Source organism: Aphelocoma coerulescens, chromosome 5 (genome assembly GCF_041296385.1).
Source record: "Aphelocoma coerulescens isolate FSJ_1873_10779 chromosome 5, UR_Acoe_1.0, whole genome shotgun sequence".
Lineage (NCBI taxonomy): Eukaryota > Metazoa > Chordata > Aves > Passeriformes > Corvidae > Aphelocoma > Aphelocoma coerulescens.
The window spans coordinates 1,628,169-1,649,794 of NC_091019.1; the positions used below are offsets into that span (position 1 = coordinate 1,628,169).

At 59.2% G+C, this 21,626-nt stretch overlaps 3 protein-coding genes across 8 annotated transcripts; 1 reads left to right on the forward strand and 2 right to left on the reverse strand.

Moving 5' to 3' along the window:
* Window positions 1–268: 268 nt before the first annotated feature.
* On the reverse strand, window positions 269–2,288 carry BET1L (Bet1 golgi vesicular membrane trafficking protein like). Of its 2 annotated transcripts, none has more exons than XM_069016218.1 (4): window positions 2,208–2,288; window positions 1,476–1,567; window positions 739–795; window positions 269–523 (listed from the first exon to the last, which is right to left on the reverse strand). In XM_069016218.1, exons 1-4 carry the CDS (start codon window positions 2,224–2,226, stop codon window positions 356–358), a joined length of 336 nt encoding a protein of 111 aa, XP_068872319.1. In that variant the 5' UTR covers window positions 2,227–2,288; the 3' UTR covers window positions 269–355. The 2 variants fall into 2 exon arrangements, with proteins under 2 accessions (XP_068872319.1, XP_068872318.1); XM_069016217.1 differs by having other exon boundaries at window positions 2,178–2,253.
* A 23-nt stretch (window positions 2,289–2,311) lies between these two features.
* On the forward strand, window positions 2,312–14,387 carry RIC8A (RIC8 guanine nucleotide exchange factor A). 2 transcript variants are annotated; one of them, XM_069016209.1, is made up of 11 exons: window positions 2,312–2,400; window positions 3,756–3,929; window positions 6,177–6,224; window positions 8,310–8,924; window positions 9,267–9,361; window positions 10,151–10,301; window positions 10,906–11,001; window positions 11,165–11,309; window positions 11,660–11,804; window positions 12,466–12,585; window positions 13,325–14,387. In XM_069016209.1, exons 2-11 carry the CDS (start codon window positions 3,846–3,848, stop codon window positions 13,443–13,445), a joined length of 1,620 nt encoding a protein of 539 aa, XP_068872310.1. In that variant the 5' UTR covers window positions 2,312–2,400; window positions 3,756–3,845; the 3' UTR covers window positions 13,446–14,387. The 2 variants fall into 2 exon arrangements, with proteins under 2 accessions (XP_068872310.1, XP_068872311.1); XM_069016210.1 differs by lacking the exon at window positions 2,312–2,400 and adding an exon at window positions 3,542–3,673.
* Window positions 14,388–15,648: 1,261 nt separating this feature from the next.
* On the reverse strand, window positions 15,649–21,589 carry SIRT3 (sirtuin 3). Of its 4 annotated transcripts, none has more exons than XM_069016215.1 (8): window positions 21,473–21,589; window positions 21,224–21,299; window positions 19,001–19,192; window positions 18,497–18,729; window positions 18,281–18,381; window positions 17,927–18,088; window positions 17,382–17,591; window positions 15,649–16,138 (listed from the first exon to the last, which is right to left on the reverse strand). In XM_069016215.1, the coding sequence occupies exons 3-8, from the start codon at window positions 19,045–19,047 to the stop codon at window positions 16,118–16,120; spliced, it is 774 nt and encodes a 257-aa protein (XP_068872316.1). In that variant the 5' UTR covers window positions 19,048–19,192; window positions 21,224–21,299; window positions 21,473–21,589; the 3' UTR covers window positions 15,649–16,117. The 4 variants fall into 4 exon arrangements, with proteins under 4 accessions (XP_068872316.1, XP_068872315.1, XP_068872314.1 ...); XM_069016214.1 differs by lacking the exon at window positions 21,473–21,589 and adding an exon at window positions 21,373–21,423 and having other exon boundaries at window positions 18,281–18,359; XM_069016213.1 differs by lacking the exon at window positions 21,473–21,589 and adding an exon at window positions 21,373–21,423.
* Between the last annotated feature and the right edge of the window lie 37 nt (window positions 21,590–21,626).

The following is a 21,626-nucleotide window of genomic DNA, read 5'->3' on the forward strand; positions in this document are numbered from 1 at the left end:
TCCTACAGCTAGCACAGCTCAGCTGGACTATGGAGCATCCACCACCAGCGCCCGGATTCGTCGGCTCCTGGTCTTGGCGAGGGCGGCGATGAGGACGTGGCCCTTAGAAGCAGCCCACAAGGCAGGAGGTCACGGCCTGAGCCACGACCCCAAAATCATGGTAGATCCCTTTGGAGCCAAACTTGTTTTGGAAGAGCTGTCTGGGCCCTGCTGGAGCAGCAACGAGGAGCTGGAGGGAGGAAGAGTCGCTCGGAAGGCGGAGGCGTGGCTGGAGGCTCCTCTGGAAACGCGCGGACAGGTCTGTGGGTGGCGGGGTCTGGCCTGGGACACCCTGGGACGCCCTCCCAGGCCGGGCTCAGGTCCCTGCCCGGGACACCAGGTAGTAGAGGATGAAGAAGATGAGGACGAGCGCCACGGAGACGGCGAGGAGCAGCCGGCGGTTGTCGCGGCCGGAGCGCGCCATGCCGGAGAAGCGCTTCACGCTGCCCGTCAGCAGCCCCGTCACGCTCAGGAAATCCGAGTCCTGGCGGGAGAACACACGCTGCAGGCATTGCAGAGCCACGGGACATCCCGAACGGGAGGCACTCACAGGGATGAGCCAGCCCGACCCCAGGCCCCGCACAGGACGCCCCTACAAGCCCTGATTGGGCTGATTTAGGGCTTCTCCCTTCAGGGCCTTTGCCATCCCAATCCCTGACTGGCACAGAAAGCCCCGTGCCCCGTTTCCCAGGTCCTTACCATGCCATCCAGGTAGTGGTTCTGTTCCTCAGCATCCTTGTCAATATCCAGAGCCAGCTGCAGGGCAAGGCAGGAAATGGGCATTAATGAGCTTTTAATGTCCAGAGGACCTCTAAAATCTGAAATGCAAATTATTCAAACAAGCTGCTGCTTTCCCAGCTGCAACAGACACACAGGGCCTTGTCTGGTGCAGGAACAAGGAAAATGATTCGCGTTTCCCCGTCAGGCAGATGAACTTTTCCAGCTCTGAAAACAAAGTCTGACTGTCTAAATCTGTCAGGTAAAGGACAGGGGAGTTTAAACCCTGGGACACGATGGCAGGAATTCAGTCTGCCCTTTTACACGGTGAGTCAATGACTTCTTTCACAGTTTGCACTAAATTTTTAATAATAATTTAGAGCCTAAAGCTCTGAATCAAAGTGTTTGATGTCAGTAAGAGCAACCCAGCTTTAAGAACCCTTGCACAGAGACACAGGTATTTTCCAAAATTAAGCTACCTGCCTTTTTTGGGTGAATTTTTCCCCGAGGAGGTGAGCTTAGGAGGTGATCAAGGCCAGGTGAGACAGGGGCTTGGAGCAACCTGGTCTGGTGGATAGGTGTCCCTGCCCATGGCAGAGGGGTGGGACCGGGTGAGCCTTAAGGCCCTTTCCCACCCAAGCCTTTCCAAGGTTCTGCGATCCCCTGCAGGACCCCCAGGTAAGCGGAGCCTCGACGCCTGATGTCACCTCGCCACTCACCGACTTCAGCCTGGTGACCTTGCTGGCCAGGCTGTCGGCCATCCGCTTGTTCTCCACATCCAGCAGGTCCTCCATGGCGCTCGGGCTCTGCCCTGGGGAGAAGGAGGAGGAGCACACGTGTCGTCCCTGCCCTGCCACAGCACGGGTCTGTTCCCATCACAGCCCCTCCCGGCACGGTTCGCGCCGCGGAACCCTCTGAAAACGTGACCAAAACAGCGCAGACTTTCCCCAAAGAGGCCAGGGCAAGAAGCCGGGCTTGCACCCCGAACTGGCAGCACGGCCCAGCAGCGGCTCGGGGCCTCGGCGCCCGGGGAGATCCGTGGGGGAGGTTCGGGTGGCACACGGCACAGCCGGGCCCCTTGCCCCTCGCCCGTGTTGGGGTCTGTCGGCATCGCCCCCGCTGCGGGGCTCCGGGGGTGAGGAGCGCCGGGGCCGTCAGGGGTTATGGGGGCAGCTCCAAGGGCTGCTCAGGGCTTATGGGGGGCACTTGGGGCTTCAAGAGGACAATTAAGGGTTTGGGGGGGTGCAGCTGAGGATCCCAAAAGGGGCGCAGGGCGGCAATTGTGGGTTACGGGGGGGGGGGGGGGGCGATTCCGGGGCTATAGGGTGGAAATCGGGGCACTGCAGGAGGCCCCGTGGGGTTCAGTAGGATCGGGGCTCCTCCTCCCTCTGAGCCCCTCCAGCCCCTTCTGCCCCTCAAACCTGTCCCCGTGGCTGTCGCTGTCCCCTCACCTCGGCCCCGCTCCGCCATGGCCGCCCCGGCCCGGCCCGCCCCGCCGGGCGGAGCCGCCACGAAATGTCCGCCCGCTCTTCCTCCTTCTCCTTCTCCTTCTCCTCCTTCCCCCCGGCACCGGGACCCTCGGGCCGCTCGCCCGGGCCGGGGCGGAAGGGCTGGAAGTGCCCCCCGAGCGATCCCGGGCCGCAGGTACGGCCAGTGCCCTGCCCGGGCTCAGGGGCGGGACTCGGGGCTGCGGGGGCGAGTAGGGGCTTGGGGACAAAAAAAGGGGCGGACTGGGGACAAACGCAGGGCTTCGGGGACAAGAATAGGGGTCTGGGGACAAAAAGAAGTTTTGGGGAAATAATTGGGGGTCTTGGGACAAAAATAGAGGTTTGAGGGGGAAAGTAGGGGTTTAGGGACATAAATAAGGTTTTGGGGGCTCAAAGGGGGGTTTGGAATGCACCCAAATGGTGGGGGAAGGAGGTGGCAGCGTGAGGAGCCAGCAGGAGTATGGAAAAGGGGGATATGCCCAGAGATCCACTGGCTCGTGCCATTCCCCCGAAAGCAGAGGTGGATCCCCTCCATGCCAGCCCCTAGGCATGGGGATGCTGTGTCCCTGCCCCCGGCCAGCCCAGCCTCCTGTCTCCGCAGCTTTCCGCCTTCCAAAATGCAGGATCTGCCTCCTTTGGTCTCCCCAAGAAGCCCCTCTGGGGCTGCGTGGGCAGGAGGGAACAACCCGTGCGATTCCCAAACCCCGGGGGCTCTGGGCCTGAGTTCCCGGTTTGCTGAGGTCGGTGTGGCCAGCTCAGCCTCATCCCCGTGGGAACACAGAAGCCGGACACATGTCCGAGCCGAAACCTGCTGGATTTCCCCCCGCTGGGAGTCACGTCCCCCCTGCCCCGTGGGCTCGCGTGGCTCCGTGAGCCGCTAAACCGGTGCCGCGTCCAGAAGCATCGCGCGGTGCCGCGCATCTGCTCGCTGGCAGTGTCGGCACGGACATCCTCGCCCGGGGGGCTTGTGGCTGCGCCTGCAGGCATCGGCCACAATCCAACCCGCCAGCAAGCCCCGCTCGGCTGCTCCCCGCCACCTGCGAAGGTAGCTCCGCCTGGAGCCGGAGGATGCTCTCCCGCCTGGCCGCTCCATCCCTTGTCGCTCCACGGGAATGTTTCTGGCTTTATTTGTTATTTCCTCCCCCCCCACCCCACCCCGCCCCGTGCGGCAGCAGAAATCAGGGCAGGCGGGGAGGAGGAGGAGGAGGAGGAGGAGGCAGGGAGCTATTTCGGGGAGCTGCTGTTATCTGCTCCGCGTTAATCCCCGGCTGGTGGGGGGAAGGTTTTCCCTGAGTGCTTTCCTGGGAGGGCGTAAATGAAACATAGAAAAGCAGAGCGAGGAAGAAGAGGATTAGCCGGAGAGAGAGAGGAAGCTGGCTGCTGGCTTTGCTCGGGTTATCCATCCGCTCCACTTTTATGGATGCAGCAGCGTGAGCAATATCACTGGGGATTTTTTTGTGCTGCGTTTTTTCCCTCCTTGCTCTCCCCACCCATTTCTCTCTTCCCTCTCAGAGATCGGTGTGCCGAGGTGCTTTTCCATCACCCTGGAAGTCCCCTCGCTCCCCTTCCTCCAGGCTGCGCCGTAGCTGAGCTGTTGGGATAATGGAGCTCCAGGCTGTGGTATCCACGCTGGAAAGCGGGGAGCAGGACACGGTTCTCAAGGTTCTCCAGGTCTACAACCAAGAGGTGAGTGAGCATCAACCCCTCCCTCAAATCAGGGACTCCTAAAAAAATTATTGTCCAGATCCCAAGTAAAACCTGGCCGGGAAATTAGTGTGAGGACCGAGTAGGAGGAGCTTTTATGTTAAGGCAGTTTTGGAGGTGCTGAGAGAGTCCAGGGGGGAGCTGCAGGTGAAACGATGTTGGGATTTGCAAGGCAAAGATGATTAGAGGTGACTGCTGGGATCTCGTGCGGGCACGGCTCTGAAAGCAGGAAATAATGAATATGGAATATCAAACCCCAATGATCTGGGAGCAGAGGTGGGAGCGTTTCTAGCCTTGAAGTAGGAAAAGATTATCTGTGGTGGTAAATCTCTGCTTGGAGAAAGGAGACTGAGGGGAGACCCTCAGCTGTTTACAGCTTCCTCTGGAGGGGCAGCTCCAATCGCTGCTCTCTGTGGCCAGTGACAGGACCCAAGGGAACAGCTGGAGAGGTTTAGGTTGGATATTAGGAGAAGGTTCTTTCTCCCAGAGGGTGTCAGGCACCGAGCAGGCTCCCCAGGGAATGGTCATGGCCCCACGGCTGCTGGAGCTCCAGGAGTGTTTGGACAACAGGCAGAGGGTGGAACTGTTGGGGTGCCTGTGCAGGGCAGGAGTTGGAGTGTCTGATCCTTATGGATCCCTTCCCGCTCAGGATATTCCATGGCTCTGTGAAATCCTGCTTGACACCGACTCTGGTTGTCAGGGAAATTTCCTTTGGAGGTTTCCCCTGGGAGGGGCTGGCCCTGTGGATCACTCTGACTCACTCTGCACCAGGCTCTGGAGTAGGTGGAAGCCAGCAGGGAAAACCTGAGGAATATTTTGCAAGAGCGTGTGAGAGAGAGTGTGTGTGGAACTATTCCTGACAGTTGGATTTGGAATGGGGAGGTATTGGCCAAGAAGGAGCAGGTGCCTATTAAGGACATCACGGGGGATTAACAGCACCAGCAGCAGGTGCAGCACTGGAGTCCTCGGGGTGCAAACAGTGTCTGTGTGTCCCCCAAGCCACGATATCTCCTGTTGGATTCCCCCAGCTGGGTCCTTCCCGGGGTATCGGGCCCAGGGAACTGGAACCACAGGGTTTGCTGGCCCATCTGGAGGAAATGGAGCAGTCAAAGAGGATTATGAAACTGCAGATAAACCTGGCACGGCCTGGCATCGCTTCTGCTGCAAGACTGATGGGTCTGTATCCTTTTCCCGCGGATTTATTTTAATTCACTGTCGTGCACGCAGTTTTTGGTTGCTGGGAATAAACTACAGCTAAAGCAAAACCCCAGGTGCGGCCAAAACACCCCCAAATGGGATTACAGCCTGCAGAGAGGATGCACTGAGGGAAGAACAAGCAGCCTGCCTGTGGGTCACAGCGGTGCCGGGACCCAGCCTCCAGCTCCTGGCAACATGGTCCAACAGCCTGTGGGTGGATCAGCTCCTGGAGCTCACACACAGCCCCACGCCCGGGGCTGCTCCAGGCACTGTGTCCATCGCCGCTTCCAGGCTGGACAGACCAGCCCCGTCCCCGGGCTCTCGGTGACTGCACACACAGGATCAGTGCTTCATGGATTTTAAACGTTTTCGTTCTCCAAGCTGGCATCAAACTCTCTCTTGGTATGAGCAAGGATTGCCTCCCTCACTGGGAAGTGCTGCTTCTCCCCCGGCGCCTGTGGTCTCCTGTGCTCTCCAGTTCCGTGGGAGCAGGTTTGGCCAGGAAGGAGATTGTCAGTGAAGAACAACCAAAACAGCGAGAGAAGCCTGATGAATGGAGATCAGGAGTGTTTGTTAGGCAGGGGACAGGATGGAGTGTGGAGATCAAGTCCCTGGTGTTTAAAGAACGGCCTGGATAACCATGAGGATCCATTCCCATGTACCAGGGAGACAGGACTTCCTTTGGTCAAGAAAAGGAATAGTAAATGTCAAGGGGAGATGTGTAGGCACAGCTCAGTGGTGTCGCTGAGCACGGGAATTACCGGCTCTGATGGGATACTGGGATTGGGATGAATACCCACTGTGCTGCTGCAGTATTTAAACTAAACCCATCCGTCAGCTGGCCCACGGCGTTCCACTAGTGCTGTGGATCCGGGGGTGATGCCCAGAATGGAAGGGGGGGGCTGTCAGGAGATGGTCTGTTTGCTGTTGCAGCATGTTTTGGACCCACTGCTTTCCAGCTGAATGTCCCTGCCCTGGTCCCATGGAGTTTTAACCTATTCCTTATTCTGATTGGTTTTGTTTTTCCCACAGAAATCTCAGTGCTTCACCTTCGAGGATGAGGAGCGGGAAGAGAGGAAGGTAGGCACACGCTGCTTGCTTTTCTCCTCTGGTCGGCGTGTAAATCTGCTGCTCTGTACTCATGTCCAGCTGGGCTTGGCAAGCAGCTCCCACAGGAGAGGAAATGAGAGTTTTCCATTAACTTGGTTAGGGAGTGGTGTGCCTGGAGTGCCTGGCTGTGTTTTTTGCATCAGGAGTTGGCGGTTTGGATAAAGGGCAGCATCCGTCCGGCGTTAGCAGTGGTTCCGTGACCCACATAGTCCCAGCCACAGCTGTGATCCCTGGGGCCTCCGGGCAGGGATCACAGCTGTGCCGGCTCCGGGGGAGGGTGAGGGGCTCCGCTGGCAGCCAGCAGCGGGATTTGCCCGGAACTGTGTGTCAGCAGATCCTTTAAGCTGGTGTAACCTGGCACTTGGAGGGAAGGAGCACTCTGCCTGCTCATTCCTGCTCCTGCAGCTCTTCGTGCCAGGGCAGGCCTCGGCCTGGCTGTTCTGCCGCAAGGATGACTGTTTTCTTTGGATTGTTTTCCAGCTGGCTCAGTTCTGTGGTCAGTTCACTGGTGGATGGTGCCAATGCCTGTGTTAGCACAGCAAGTGCAGGCCAGCTGACCCGGGTGGAGAGCAGGGCCTCCTTTGGCTGTGCCAGGGCCAGCTGCGTTCCAGGAGTGTTCCAGGCGCAGCCTGAAACGTGGGGCTGGATCTGATGAGATCCGAGCTCTTTGCCTTGCACTGACCCGCTGCTTGAGCTGGGACAGTCACACAGGGCGTGGCTCCGGGCACAGTGTCCCACTTTTGGGGTGTATGCCCCAAATACGAGTTGAGCATCACCACCAGCTCCTGGTGCTCAGGTGTTCAGATGGTTCAGCTTCAGGCACACACCCCGAGATCTCTTTCTCCTGAGCCAGCCTGAGGCTTTGGTTGCTGGGGCTGAACCTGAAGCTCTGTCTCCATGTGAGGACGGAGAAGAGGAACAGCTGTACTTCCTCATTTCCCCAGGATGTGAGTGTGGGGCACACCATGAGCCTCACATTTGGGACGGAAGTTCAGTTTTTCTTCATTCCTTCCCACAGCAGTTTCATTCCACCAGGGGAGAGTCAGGTTGGACATCAGGAGGAATTTCTTCATGGGAAGGGCGGTCAGGCATTGGAAGGGGCTGCCCAGGGAGGTGGTGTGGTCATTGTCCATCTCTGGAGGTATTCAAGGAACGCCTGGACGTGGCCTGGTGTGGTTGTGAAGGTGCTGATTGGTCACAGGTTGGACTTGATGGTCTTGGAGGTCTTTTCCAACCTGGATGGTTATGAATAATGACTAATGATTATGATTAATGATTTCAACCTTAATGATTCTCTGATTGTTTCGAAGTGTAACCAATGGGGCTGTGTTAAGCTAGTTACAAACCTCATTTTTGGGTTCTTTCACTCTTGCAACATCACAGGAAGACCCGTGCTCTGAGCCGTGTTGTGTTTGAGGTCTGGTGGGCTCCCGCAGCGGTGTGTGTGGGTTACTGCTGTGATGTCAAGTGTTGCCACACGTGGTTCAGCCTGAGCTGCCCGTGTCTGTGAGGCCTTACCTGTGCTCTCGTGCTGCTCCGTGACTCACTGTTCCCCATGAGCTTTGCAGCTCCTGTGAATTGTGTTAGTGGGGCGCTGCCAGTCTGTACCCACGGAGGATCTGGGCCAGTAGGTCTCCAGACAGCACTGAAATTGAGGAGATGCTGCTTATTTGAATCTCCTGAGGTCTCTTCACCTCTTTTCCCAAGGCACCACGTGCTCTCTTCACCTCCCTTGGGTCCTTTGTCCCTCCCTTGTGCAGGGGAGCAGGTCGGCCCTGCCAGCCTGAACCATCCTCACCAGGGCAGAGCCACCACAGAGACCTGTTTGTGCTCTCCCTTTACACCCAATACCCTCTGCAAGACATTTTTTCCTGGTTGTTCTTGTCCAAACTGGTCAGGATCAATGCCAGATCCAGGCACTTCCCGAGTGCTGCTGAGTGCACACCTGAGCAGGCCCAGGTGACACTGCTGTTGTCCAGGGCAGAGCACGCCAGGGCCGGAGGGAGCACTGGGAAGCGTCAGTATCCGAGGCATTGCTTGTTTCCAACTGCACAGAAAATGGCCCAGCTGCTGATCAGGTTCCTGGAGAGGGAGCTGCAGCCGTCCTGCCAGGTCACCTGCCTGGAGAGCATCCGCATCCTGTCCCGGGACAAGCACTGCCTCGACCCTTTCACCACCAAGGAAGGCCTGAAGACCCTCTCCAGGCACGCCGGCATCGATTACTCGGAGGAGCTCATCCGGGAGGTCCCAGACTTGGATGTAATCCTGGAATCCCTGAAATGCCTGTGCAACATTGTGTTCAGCAGCGCCATGGCGCAGGAGCTGACGGCAGAGGGGCGGCTGGTGGTGGGGCTGGCCCGGCGCATCAAGCTCTACAACGAGCGCAGTCTTCCTCACGACATCAAGTTCTTCGACCTGCGCCTGCTGTTCCTGCTGACGGCCCTCAGGGTGGACGTCCGGCAGCAGCTCGCCCAGGAGCTCCGAGGCATCAGCCTCATGACAGACACCCTGGAGCTCACCCTCGGCGTCAAGTGGTTGGACCCCTACGAAGTTGCCACCGAGGAGGGACTTCTCCCACCTTTGCCGCGGCAGGAGACGGAGCGAGCCATGGAGATCCTCAAAGTGCTCTTCAACATCACCTTTGATTCCAGCAAGAGGGAGGTGGACGAGGTGAGCTCCTTGGGCCCAGGGCATTCACGTGTCTCCGGGCTCTGGCTTTGCAGGTTTTTCTCCTCCCTTGTGTTTCCTCGTGTCCCAGACTGGTCCTTGTGCACCCTCAGGGTGGTGAGGGCCTCGGGTGTCCTTGGGGCGCTGCCTCTGTCCAGGGCAGTATCACCTCTGACTTTGCCTGTGCTTTTAGAGCATTCCCAAAGGGAGAATTGAGAGTCTCCTTCCCTTGGAGCGCCCTGCAGTCCATGGTCAGGCTGCTGGGGGTGGGATGGGCTGCAGGCTCTGGGGTGTGTGGGATCCCCTTTGCTGATGGAGCTGTTCCTTTCTCCATGCTGGGGCCAGGAAGATGCTGCTTTGTACCGGCACTTGGGTGCCCTCCTGCGCCACTGCCTCATGATCTCCGCCGACGGCGAGGACCGCACCGAGGAGTTCCACAGGTCTGTGTTGGGAAGAGCTTCACCTGCAGCTTCAACAGCTCCCCCAGGCACATCCTGCCTGACCTTGGGCGTTTGGGAGGGACCCTGCTGACCAGCAGCTCTTGGGGTTGGCCTGGGGATCCCTCACGCTCCCGGAACTCAGAAACAGCTTTTCCTGCCCTGGGAATGCCATGTGGGAATGCCATGGCCTCCTGGCCCCTGAGATCTTGTTCCGTGTCCTGTGTCAGGCTGTCCCAGCGGTGACATCCACCTCAGGGGGCAACTGGCCAGAGAAGACGTGTGCTGCTTTAATTAAAAAGTCCATGAGGTGGCCTTAATTAGCCTTAAGCCGTGCTGAGAAGCTGGCTGTCATGTTGCTGGGTGTTATTGGTGCAGGGGTTTCAGCTCGGAGCAGGTGGCACTGCCTTGTCCCCAAGAACACATAGTCAGGGGGATCCCAAGCAGTGCTGGTGTGGAACGTCAGGACGAGGAGTGAAGCAGGAGACTCCACAGACAGACCTTGGACCACCCAGATTGGTCCTGCTTGGCTCTGTGTCAAGATCCATGGGTTCTCAGTTGTCACTGAAGTCTCTTGGACTCTCAGCATATAGTTCAGCTGCCCAAAAAGCATTTCAAGTTACTCCCTTTCAGCGGTGTGAGGAGCTTGAGATGCTCCAGGAAAACTCGGATCGCAGGGTCCTCACACTCCCGCAAGTTAATGACGGGCCTTCGTTTCTGCAGAACTGGAGAAATTCTGTGAGCAAAGCTCCATCACTGTGTGTTCACTTCTCTTCTCTTCCACACGTGCAGCCACACGGTCAACCTGCTGGGCAACCTGCCCCTGAAGTGTCTGGATGTGCTGCTGACTCCCAAAGTGCAGCCGGGCTCGCTGGAGTACATGGGCGTCAACATGGATGCGGTCAGCATCCTCCTGGACTTCCTGGAGCGGCGCCTGGACAGGGTGAGTGCTGGGGCTGCTGCTTCTCACAGGTCCAGGGCACCTTTCCCTCAGCCTGGAAGAGCCTGGTGGGAGCACCATGCTTGGTTTGCAGTTGGCCCTTCGTAGGGGGGATAGCCTTTGGCAGAGCTGTGGTTGGTGGGACTAAACCAGCATCTGTGGACTGGGAAGGTGACTGCCATTGCTTTGAGGGCTGCAGGCAGTGAGATCAGTGGAACAGGGGATGATTAGCTGATAATTAACTGGGTGATTGACAAATCAGCCCTGTTTCACTCAGCAGCGATCCAGTGGGCAGCTCTGGAAGCCTGAGTTCATGTTACTTTCAAGCTGAGTACGGTTTTCAGCCTCTGGAGTTGTTCCAAAGGGCCTCCAAATTCTACCACTGCACTTCTCTGCCCTGGATGCCCGGCCCAAATATTTCTGGCACTGCCTGTGCCACAGCAAGTGGTGTGGGGAGGGAGGAGGCACTGAATGCCTGTGGCAGAGGTCGGGAAGCTCCGTGTCCATCCATCTCCCAGATGGTCTGTGCTCGTGTTCTCCAGCATGAGCCACACAAGCTGAGCTCAGCATGCCTGACGTGCTGCTCCTTCTGGGGATGTTTCTGCAGGGCCACAAGCTGAAGGAGAACCTGACCCCTGTGCTGAACCTGCTGACGGAGAGCGCCCGAGTCCACCGGCAGACCAGGAAGTTCCTGAAGGCCAGGGTAGGCTGTGCTCAGCCCCACGTTCAGGGGTGCTGCCCTGAGGGGAGCGGGGATGAGCAAAGCCCTGCCTATGGCCACGCTCCGGACACCTCTGGGTTCTGCTGGGGGTGGCTGAGGCCTTTGGCACCCGCAGCGACCCGTCACCCTCGCTGTGGCCCTGCAGGTGCTGCCGCCGCTGCGGGACGTGCGGAACCGGCCGGAGGTGGGGAATTCCCTGCGGAACAAGCTGGTGAGGCTCATGACCCACATCGACACCGACGTCAAGCACTGCGCCGCCGAGTTCCTCTTTGTGCTCTGCAAGGAGAGCGGTGAGTCCTGCGGGGCTTCCGCAGGGAGACCCTGGGATGGGGACCCTCTGCAGGGATTCTGCCTTTCCTCGGGACAGCCCTGCCGAGTGGGGGAAAAGGGGAGCGCTCCAGGAGCTCTGTGGGAAGGAGGTGGTGCCTCGCAGGCCAGCGGCGAGGGAGAGGCTGTGCTGCAGGACAGCCCAGCCCCCTGCACGCAGCCTGGTGCCGTTCAGCCCCCACGCGTGGGCCTTGCTCCCTGTCAGCATCTCCGTGGCCTGCAGGCATGGCACAAGCGCGCTCGGGGCTGGCGGGAACACGGGGCTGGTGGCAGGGGGGGAGCCCAGCGTGGTGTCTGTCCCTTCTCCCGGCAGTGTCCCGCTTTGTGAAGTACACGGGCTACGGGAACGCCGCGGGGCTGCTGGCGGCACGGGGCCTCATGGCCGGCGGCCGGGAAGAGGGGGAGTACTCGGAGGATGAAGACACGGACACGGAGGAGTACAAAGAGGCAAAGCCCAAGTAAAGAGATCTGCTCCCCCTCTAGAGCTCCCCTCCTCCCTCACCTTCCTCCCGCTCCTGCTTTATCCCTCTTTGTGCACCTGCTGCCATCTCCCTGTTTTGCTCTTCCACGTGCAGCAGGGGTGGAAGTGCCCATTACTCCTATCCCTCTCCAGAGCTCAATGTTGCTACACCCAACTAGTTTTTGGTTCCTCTTTTCCCCTTCCCTCTCTTTTTCTTTCTCTTTCCCTCTCCTTTCCCCCACAATGGGTGGTGTCTCGAGGGTGGGGGGTCCAGGCCCGTGCCCACCCGTGTGTCCCACACTCATTGGCTTCCTGTTCAGTGTCCCTGCAGGTTGGGTTCGTTGGGATTTTCTCCATTAGCTTTTGTCTCCTGCCTTGAGGAGAGGGAGGAAATGTCACCTGCCCTTGTGTACCTCATTTCCAGTGGCACCGTGGCATTGGCAGGAGGGGGTGTTGGAGAAAAGGGAGGTGTTTATAAGGATGTAGGTCAGAAGCCCTCGTAGCACTGTGATGGCACTTGGGGCTCAGGACACAAGCAGTGGTGACAGCCAGTCCTGTCGTGCCAATCCTCTGCTCCATGAGGCTCAGAAGGATTCCAAACAGCCCTTTATCACCTGCTGTCCCCCTCCTGAGCCCTGGCCTCACTGCTCTCTGTGCAGCATCAACCCCGTGACGGGACGTGTGGAGGAGAAGCTGCCCAACCCCATGGAAGGGATGACAGAGGAGCAGAAGGAGCATGAAGCCATGAAATTGGTCAACATGTTTGACAAGTTGTCCAGGTACTGGGACATGGTGTGTGTCCGGGGGTGCATCTGTCACAAACCTTCCTTTGGCTGCGTTCCCAAGGCCTGAGGGGATCTAGGAGAGGGAGTGGTAGGGGATGTGTGTGGAAACTCTTCCCTCAGCATGGCCCCATGACGTGCCGGGGAAGCGCTGCCAGCCCCTCCAGCTTTGGCAGGATGGGACACTGTGCCTGCACTGTTCCCAAGCACCTGCTGCTCGCCAGCTTTGTCCAGGTGCTTGGGAAGGACAGCAGCCCCTGTCGTGGCAGTGCTGCTCAGGGGGAAGCAGCATTTTGGGGACAGGCAGGGGGGACAGATGGCAGCCAGCGCCACCAGCCACTTTCCCTGTTGGAGTGCTTTCTCCAGTCGTCTCTGACCCAGAGGAGCCCAGCTGAGTTCAGGCCTCGGAGAGTAGGAGGGAAGTAACTCCAGCGTGTGTCAGAGGGAGAGGAGCATAGACCCCAGTGCTGGTTTCCCTCTGGGAATCCTGAACCACACAGAGCAGGACTCTAGAAGGGAGCCTATTCCAGGGAATAGGATTGTGCTTCCAGGCCATTGCTTCGCCATGCTGCAAGTTTTAGGGCTGGGACTGTCCCCGCTTCTCAGACGGGATCTTTAGTGGTGCCGGGCGTGTTTCAGGCCATTTCCACAAGCCCCACATTCCTGCTCTATTCCTGGTGTGTTCCCGTGCTCCGCTGCAGCTCCGCCTGACCTTCCCCCTCTCCCCTGGCTGCAGGGAGAAGGTGATCCAGCCCATGGGCATCACCCCGAGCGGCAACCTGGCGCCCATGGAGAACGCCATCCGCAACATCGCCGACGAGCGCTCGTCCTCCGACTCGGACCTGGGGCTGGACTGACCCGGCCCCCGCCCCAGCCATGGAGAGCCGGGCTCCAGCTGCTCTCCCTCGGAACTGGTGCTGCACCCGGGGGCTGGCACTGCTCCCGGACTCTCCCCGTGGGATCTGGATCCAGCCTGGACCCCTCACAGCCCACCACATGGAACACCTGCCTCCTTCCCAGCTCCATAGCCACCTCTCCTTCCAGAGGTCTCCATGACCTGGCTCCACCTCTCCTGTCAGCAGCCTTGAGGATTTCACACTCCAAATTGCTTCCAGGACTCTCCAGCAGGATTTTTGGTTTTGAAGTATGTGCTGTTTGGGAAGAAGGGTCAGGGGGAGGCTCTTCCTGCCACTCCACCACGGTTCAGTGATGCACGGAGCCTCCGGTGTGCACGCGGCTGTGTGTGCGCCCGGCCCCACAGTGGGGCTGCTCCCCAGGAATGCCGTGGGAAGGGGGGCTGCCAGAGAGGGGTGTGGGCCTCCAGCAGGAGTGGGATCCGCAGGGCGTGGTGCAGGTGGCTGTGTCCATGTCCGTGCACACCCGGAGCGCGTGGGTGAGCAGAGCAGAGCCCGGCCAGGCCCTGGAAGCTTCCAGCATTCCACTGGCCGCAGGAGAGAGCACGCGGGCGGCTGCTGGGAACGCTCCGATGTCCCTTCCCTGGCACTGGGCGCTGTCCCTGTCACCACCCAGCTGGGTTTGGGCGTTCGCCTCTCCCCACATCCCGCTTTCCAGACGAAAGGCCAATACCTGTGCTCTGCCCTTGGCTCCTCCTCGCTGTCCCCAGGTCGCTGTGTCCCCCAGGGGCTGCTGTCGAGCCTGGTGTAGACTCGTCTTTATTTTCATTCCTGTTTTCTTTGGAAAGAAAATCTTCCCGTTTGTCTCATGTGCCCGAGTTCCCAAACCTCCCATCACGAGTAGGAATGCACAAGTGACGCTAGAATAAAGCCAGCCTGACGCGTGGGAGCGTGGCCGTGATTCCTCCGAGCGGGGAAACCCCCCTGGCTGTCCCCGTGGCAGAGGATCCTGCAGAGGTGTTCCTGCCCTTGGGTGTCCTTAGGAGCGGGGGTGTTCCTGAACGTGGTCCTGGAGGTGAAGAGCTGGAGGGGTGCTTTGCTTGGTTCTCCCGTTTCCACTGCTGAGGCCTCTCAAGGCAAGGAGGATATTGAAGGGCTGGAGCATGTCCAGGGAAGGGAATAGAGCTGGGGAAGGGTCTGGAGCACAAGGAGCTAAGGGGGCTCAGCCTGGAGAAAAGGAGGCTCTGGGGAGATCCCTGACAGGAGGGGGCAGCTCCCGGGGAACAGGGACAGGACAGGAGGAAATGGCCTCAAGCTGTGCCAGGGCAGGTTCAGGTTGGACATCAGGAAGAATTTCCTCATGGAAAGGGCAGTCAGGCCTTGGCAGGGGCTGCCCAGGGAGGTTTGGAGTGCCCATCCCTGGAGGTGTCCCAGGAAGGCCTGGAGGCGGCACTCAGTGCTCTGGGCTGGGGACAAGGTGGGGACTGGGCACAGGGTGGACTCAATGATTTTGGAGGTCTTTTCTAAGCTGGATGATTCTGTGGTCCCATTTAGTTCCTGACTGACCCCCAAGTACCATTCCAGGCTGCTGGACTGGGGACAGCCCTGCTGTGTCACAGTGTGAGCTTTTAGGCCAATTGTACCTTTCTCTTTTTAACTAGCAACCCCCCCCGCCCCCAGCCCTTCTGTGTGCAGACACAGACCCCTGATCCCTTCCCAGCTGCTGATGCTTTCCCAAGCTTTCTGTGCAAAAGGAAAAGGGGGGTTTGGTGCTTTTAATGCAATTGCTTCTGATATTGTTGTTTCAATTTTCCAGAGAGCTTAAATCCCTAAGAACAGCTGCCAGGCCTGGCCTGGAATGCCCTGGAGCAGGGGCTGAGCTTGGCACTGGGCGTTTTGGGAGGAGGTGTTCATAGAATCATGGAACTCTGTTTTGGGGGGAAGCAGGAGATGGTTAAAAACGAAGTCCCCACCATTTCCAGTGTGGATCCATAAGGCTCTGCGTTGTGTTCTGGCAGGTTTGGGACAGAGCAGGACATGGCTGCAGTGCTGTGACGCTGCCACCCCCCAGGATGGCATCTACAGCAGGGAAAGGCACTTGTGTGAGGGGGAAAAAGGGAAAAAAGGTACTGAAAAGCAGGTGAAAGAAGCAGTGGTGGGAACAGAAGGTGTGACTTTACAGAAAACCCCTCAGGTGACATCCAGAAACGAATTATCTGTCTTTATTATTAAATAATTAACACTCCAGTGATTCAGAAACTCCCCAGCAGCTTGAGCTGGAATGGGAATGGGGGGCAGCCCCCCCGCCCCTGGCTTGTCCCCTGATTAGCAGAAATTTCATGGAAGACTAAACACAGCCTGCAGCAGCTGAGGATCGTGGCCAAGGGAACAGTGCCTGGGGAGGAGCTGTGACAGGAACTGGATGCTCAGCCCGGTGGGAGCTGGAAAACACTCTCCAGTCTGTCCTGGCCTGACCCTCATGGCATTCCAGCTCCTGCTCCGTGGAACCAGTGTCTGTGAGGGGCTCCAGGATGGATGGTTTGGAAGCAGGGAGATGCAAACAGCAGCTGCAGACACAGAGCTCATTGGATGTGCTGGCACGAGCCCCCAGGCCCTCGGACACTTGCTGGTGACACTCATGGCTGGACGTGCTGAGGGGTGACAGGAGCACCTTCCTACTTGTCCTTGGCATCCAGCTGGAAACAGAGACCACAGCGCTGGCCAGGGAGCATCAAACGTTCCAGCCCCAGCACCATCCCCACAGTCACAGAATCCCAGAATCCCGGAGTGGTTTGGCTTGGAAGAGACCTTAAAGCTCATCCAGTCCCACCCCTGGCCACGGACAGGGACACTTTTCCACTAGTCCAGGCTGCTCCACGCAACTGGTTTTCCTCTATCACTGTTGCAGCAGCATTATCCCTCAGGGATTCAGAGCAGCACAAGCATCATGCCAAGGGCTGGCTGGTCCCCAAAATGTTGGTACCGAAGAATCAAAAACCTGGACAAAAGGCTAAGAATTGCTACTCATTCCTGCTGTGTTATCTGAGGGAAGTAAGAACAACCTGGATGTTACAATTGGAATGTTGAAGCCAGATTTTGTGGAGTCACGTTTGGACAATGTATGCCTAAAAAATAACAGCTCTGTTTGATGTCAAATGTGGAAAAAACCTCCCAGTGGTCTACAGGAATGTAGTAATTAACATCAGCACTGAGCTCTGAGTAATTAAGAACTTGTTCCCCTGCAGCTTCTCACTCCTGAAGATCCCAGAAGGTGACAGGTGTAAGAATGGTGGGGGAAAAAAGTCTGTTTAAAGATTTTCATCACTGCCAAGTGGAGCAGGAGCAGAGCAGGAGCCCCACTCCCTGTCCAGCCACGGCAGCACAGGCTGGGTCTCAGCACACCTGGAGCCTCCCTTCCCTCTCTCCTACTGCGTATTGCTCCAGAGGAACCTCTGGAAGTGGCAGCACAGCCATGAAGGGCCTGCAGGGAGCGAGGGCTTCCAGCCCCTCACATCCCGGGTTTTGTGTTGAGGCACTGCTGGCCGGGGGCATTTCCTGGCTGGTTACTCCCAGCCCTTGGAATCGGCACCTCCAGCTGCAGCTACAGGGCTTGTCTGGGAACAAATCACACAGCAGGTGATGTAGCAGGAAGCTTTTCAGTCCCGGAGGGGGTCACTGCTTCCAGCCCAAATCCTGCCCTTCTCCATGCTCCTAGTTCATCCGGGACTGGCAGATCCACGTCTTCCCATCTGCCACACACAGCGCTCTGCCCTGGCACCCCGGCTGTGAAATGGCACTCAGCTTTGGGTCGGTTTGGGGTTTTTTTGCACTCTTCTGTGTGGTGTGACCCCAGCAAGCACAAACCCACTCCCCTGGATAACTGCAGCACAGGGAACGCAGGGGCTGAGGGAGGAACTGGGGCTCCGAGCCTCTTCCCACCTTCTCCTTCTCCTTCTGGGTCAGCGTTTGCATCTCGTCGCTCCAGCCCAGCAGCTCCACCAGCTTCTCGACGCCGCCCACCACGTCCCCGAGCTGGGCCACGTCGTTGTGGCGCTGCTGCCACGCAAAGGGGCCCACGAGCTCCCGGTTGATGAGGACCCGGGGCACGGAGCTGCGCACGGCTCCGGCCAGGCTGGCAAAGGGCTCCACCTGAGGGGGGAACCGAGGGGGCACGGGGACGGTCACCCTGCCAGGGGCACCAGTTCCCGGCACACTGGGCTTGCGACCGCTCAGCCACCCCGGCTCTGAATGGGTCGCAGCGTCACCAGGTACCTGGTGGCCTTCCCTCAGGTAGCCCCACAGCTCTCCAGGTGCCCTGAGGGTCTCTCGGAGCACCTCCACCCTATTTCTTAGCCTCCACCTCAAATTCCACCTCCCTAACCCATTTCCTTGCCTTCTCCTCTAAGCCCTCTCTCCCCTCCGGAGTCCCTTCAGGCCCTGTTGTCCGTGTGCCTTTTCCCCAGGGGTTTCCCCCATTCCCAGACCTCCAGGGATGTCCCGATGACGAAGAGCAGGTCTGCCATGGGGAAGTCTGTGAGGTGCAGGAGGAAGCGCTGTGGGAGCTGCTCGCCGAAGAACACGATGTCAGGCTTGACGACTCCGGTGCAGACCGGGCAGCGAGGGATCCTGTCCCCCATGACATCTCCCTGAAGGGAGACGCCCCAAAACTGCCCGTCACAGGGGTTCAGAACCACCATGTGTCCTCAGAGCAACGCCCAACCCCAAACCTGGTCCCCTCCTTAAACCTCTTGCCCCCGAACAGGTTGGGACCTGTCATTACGATAATAATTAATGCCTCCTTGTGTTAATTGTGTTGATGCCCGGCTGGGCCCACTCACCCTGAAGTCCTCTCCGGGGAAGTTCCTCTGACACACCGTACAGGTGGCAGTGGCAAAGGTGCCGTGGGCTTCCACCAGCCTGTCGGGAGGGATCCCAGCCACTGGAGTACAGCATGGGGGAGAGGACTGAGCCAGAGCCTCCCTGTGCACGTCTCCCCACTCCTGCCTCCCCTCAGCTCCTGGTGCTGCTGCTGGGGATGGGAGGAGGGAGCTCACCTCTCTCCAACCCGTCGATGTTCTGCGTGTAGAGGCGCAGGAGCAGCCCCTTGTCGTGCAGCAGCCGGAGGAAATAGTGGGCGGAATTGGGGCGGTAGTTGCCAGGATAGAGCTCCTTGGCCAGGGTGAAGAAGGGCTTGGGGTTGACGAAGAAATAGCCCAGCTCAAAGATGGCCTCAGGGTAGGGGATGTTGTACTGCTCCAGGTTGCTGTACAGGCCGCTCCCGGGGGACCTGCGGGGACAGGGGGCACCTGAGAGGGGCTGCCGTGGGACCTGGGCTGGAGACAGAATCCCAGGATCCCTGAGGTTGGAAAAGACCTCCAGGTCCGTCAACCTGTCCAACCTTGTCAACAAGAGCACCGAGTGCCACGTCCGGTCGTTCCTCGGACACCTCCGGGGATGGGGGCTCCACCAGCTCCCTGGGCAGCCCCTTCCAATGTTTAATCACCCCTCCCATGGACAAGACCTCAGCCCTCCAAGGATGCAGAGGATGGAGGCTTCACCTGAAGTCCGGGATGCCGCTGGGCGTGCTGATCCCGGCGCCGGCCATCACCACCACGCGCCGACATTCCTTCTTCCGGAGCAGCTCGGCCACGTCCTTCAAGGTGAGCTTCTGCTTCCCCTCGTCACCTCCCCACGTGCCCCAAATGGCTCTGGCAGCCGCGCTCAGACAGAAGGGCCTGGAGCCCTGGGTCCTGCTCGGCACAGGGGGAAGCACAGCACTGAGACAACTGACAGTGACTTTGGCTCGGGGGGAGAAAACCACCCAAAAATTCCACAGGGAGCACTTCCCTGGGCAGGATTGTGCTAGGGCTTCACTAGGAGAGAGCTTGGCCGTTATCCAACCCAAACCCTGGAGCAGACACGTCCCTCTGCGCCTCCTTCCATGGATCTAAAATACCAAATCGCCGGCGTTCCTGTGAGAGGGGTTTTTTGGACAGGGATGGAAACGAGGCTGGACCCACTGGGAATCACCAGCCTCAGTGTTGATTTACACTCCTCTGGGATCCAGGAGACTCTTCTGTGTCCTGAGTTCACCAAGTTTCTCTCAGGGTGGTGTGTGACCCTGCCCAGATGAGCACAGACACTGTCGTTCCCCTGTTCCCCCCTCGGGTTGTGTGTGTCCTTGTGCCAAGGAATCACAGCCTGTGCCCAGCTGGGCTGGGAACAGCCATTATCATCTGGGAACAGTCATTAGCAGTTCAGGAACACTCATTATCAGCAGGGAACAGCTTCTTCTCCCAGAAAATTAGTGCTGCTGGAGCAGGGCATTGTGCACAGTTCAGAGCAGGCGTGGGGAGAGCCGGCAGAGCTGCGGGGCTTGGCAAGCCCGAGGAGCAAGGACAGAGCTGGAAGTGTCTCCAGGCCTCAGAGTGGTCAGCTCTGCCTTCCCTGGGATGTGTGACACTGCTTTCCCTGGGATGTGCGACACTGCTTTCCCAGGGATGTGTGACACTGCTTTCCCAGGGATGTGTGACACTGCCTTCCCTGGGATGTGTGACACTGCTTTCCCTGGGATGTGTGACACTGCCTTCCCTGGGATGTGACATTGTCTTCCCAGGGATGTGTGACATTGCCTTCTCTAGGATGTCTAACACTGCCTTCCCTGGGATGTGTGACACTGCTTTCCCTGGGATGTGTGACACTGCTTTCCCTGGGATGTGTGACACTGCTTTCCCAGGGATGTGTGACACTGCCTTCCCTGGGATGTGTGACACTGCCTTCCCTGGGATGTGACATTGTCTTCCCAGGGATGTGTGACATTGCCTTCCCTGGGATGTCTGACACTGCTTTCCCTGGGATGTCTGACATTGCCTTCCCTGGGGTGTCTGACACTGCTTTCCCTGGGATGTGTGACACTGCTTTCCCAGGGATGTGTGACACTGCCTTCCCTGGGATGTGTGACACTGCCTTCCCTGGGATGTGACATTGTCTTCCCAGGGATGTGTGACATTGCCTTCCCTGGGATGTGTGACATTGCCTTCCCTGGGGTGTCTGACACTGCTTTCCCAGGGATGTCTGACACTGCTTTCCCTGGGATGTCTGACATTGCCTTCCCAGGGATGTGTGACACTGCCTTCCCTGGGATGTGTGACACTGCTTTCCCAGGGATGTCTGACATTGCCTTCCCTGGGATGTCTGACATTGCTTTCCCTGGGATGTGACATTGCCTTCCCTGGGATGTGTGACACTGCTTTCCCTGGGATGTGACACTGCTTTCCCCAGGATGTGTGACACTGCCTTCCCTGGGATGGCTGACACTGCTTTCCTTGGGATGGCTGACACTGCTTTCCCTGGGATGTGTGACACTGCCTCCCCTGGGATGTGACATTGCTTTCCCTGGGATGTGCCCCTGCACTGCCTTGCCCTGCTGCCACAGGGATGTGGCTCTGCTTTCCCAGGGATGTGACCCTGCCTTGCCCTGCTGTCACAGGGATGTGACAGTGCCTTCCCAGGGACGTGACACCGCACGGCCTTTCCCTGCTGTCACAAGGACTCGGCTCTGCCGTGTCACACCGGGTTCCCGGAGAGCTGAACTCGACATTTCCCCGGCAGATCCCAACTCTGCGGGCTCCCAGGCCAGCCCTGGCTCACACAGCGACGTCCCTGCTCAAACGGAGACGGGACATCCTCCATCGCGGCAGCGCATCCCATCCCAACACCGATTCCCACCCTGCCCTTCCCGCAGGGATGCTCCGGCCCCGGGCCGCCCGTTCCCCGCCTACCTCCCGTCCCCGCCGCGCCGTGCGGCCCGCGCCGTGCTGCCATGGCGGGCCCCGCGCTGCCACAGGCTCCTGCAGGCTGCAAGAGAGCAGAGCGGTGCTGGGGGCGGTGCTGGGGGCGGCCCGGGGCTCCCCCCGGCCCCGGCGCTCACCGGCCGCCAGCAGCGCCCGCGCCCCGCGCTCCATCGCCGCTACCGCACTGCCGCGAGCGCGCGCGCCCGCGCTCCCGCCCCCCCCCCCGCCGCCGCTCACCCCGCCCGCGGTCGTTCCGGCCGTTCCGGCGGCGCGGGCGCGGCGAAAGGCACCGGGGGAAGGCGCGGGGGGGCGGCGGCGCGGCGGCGTTGCCGCGGTGACCGCGGGGCGCGGCGGTACCGGCGCGGAGCGAGTGCGCGGCGGCGGCGGGCGC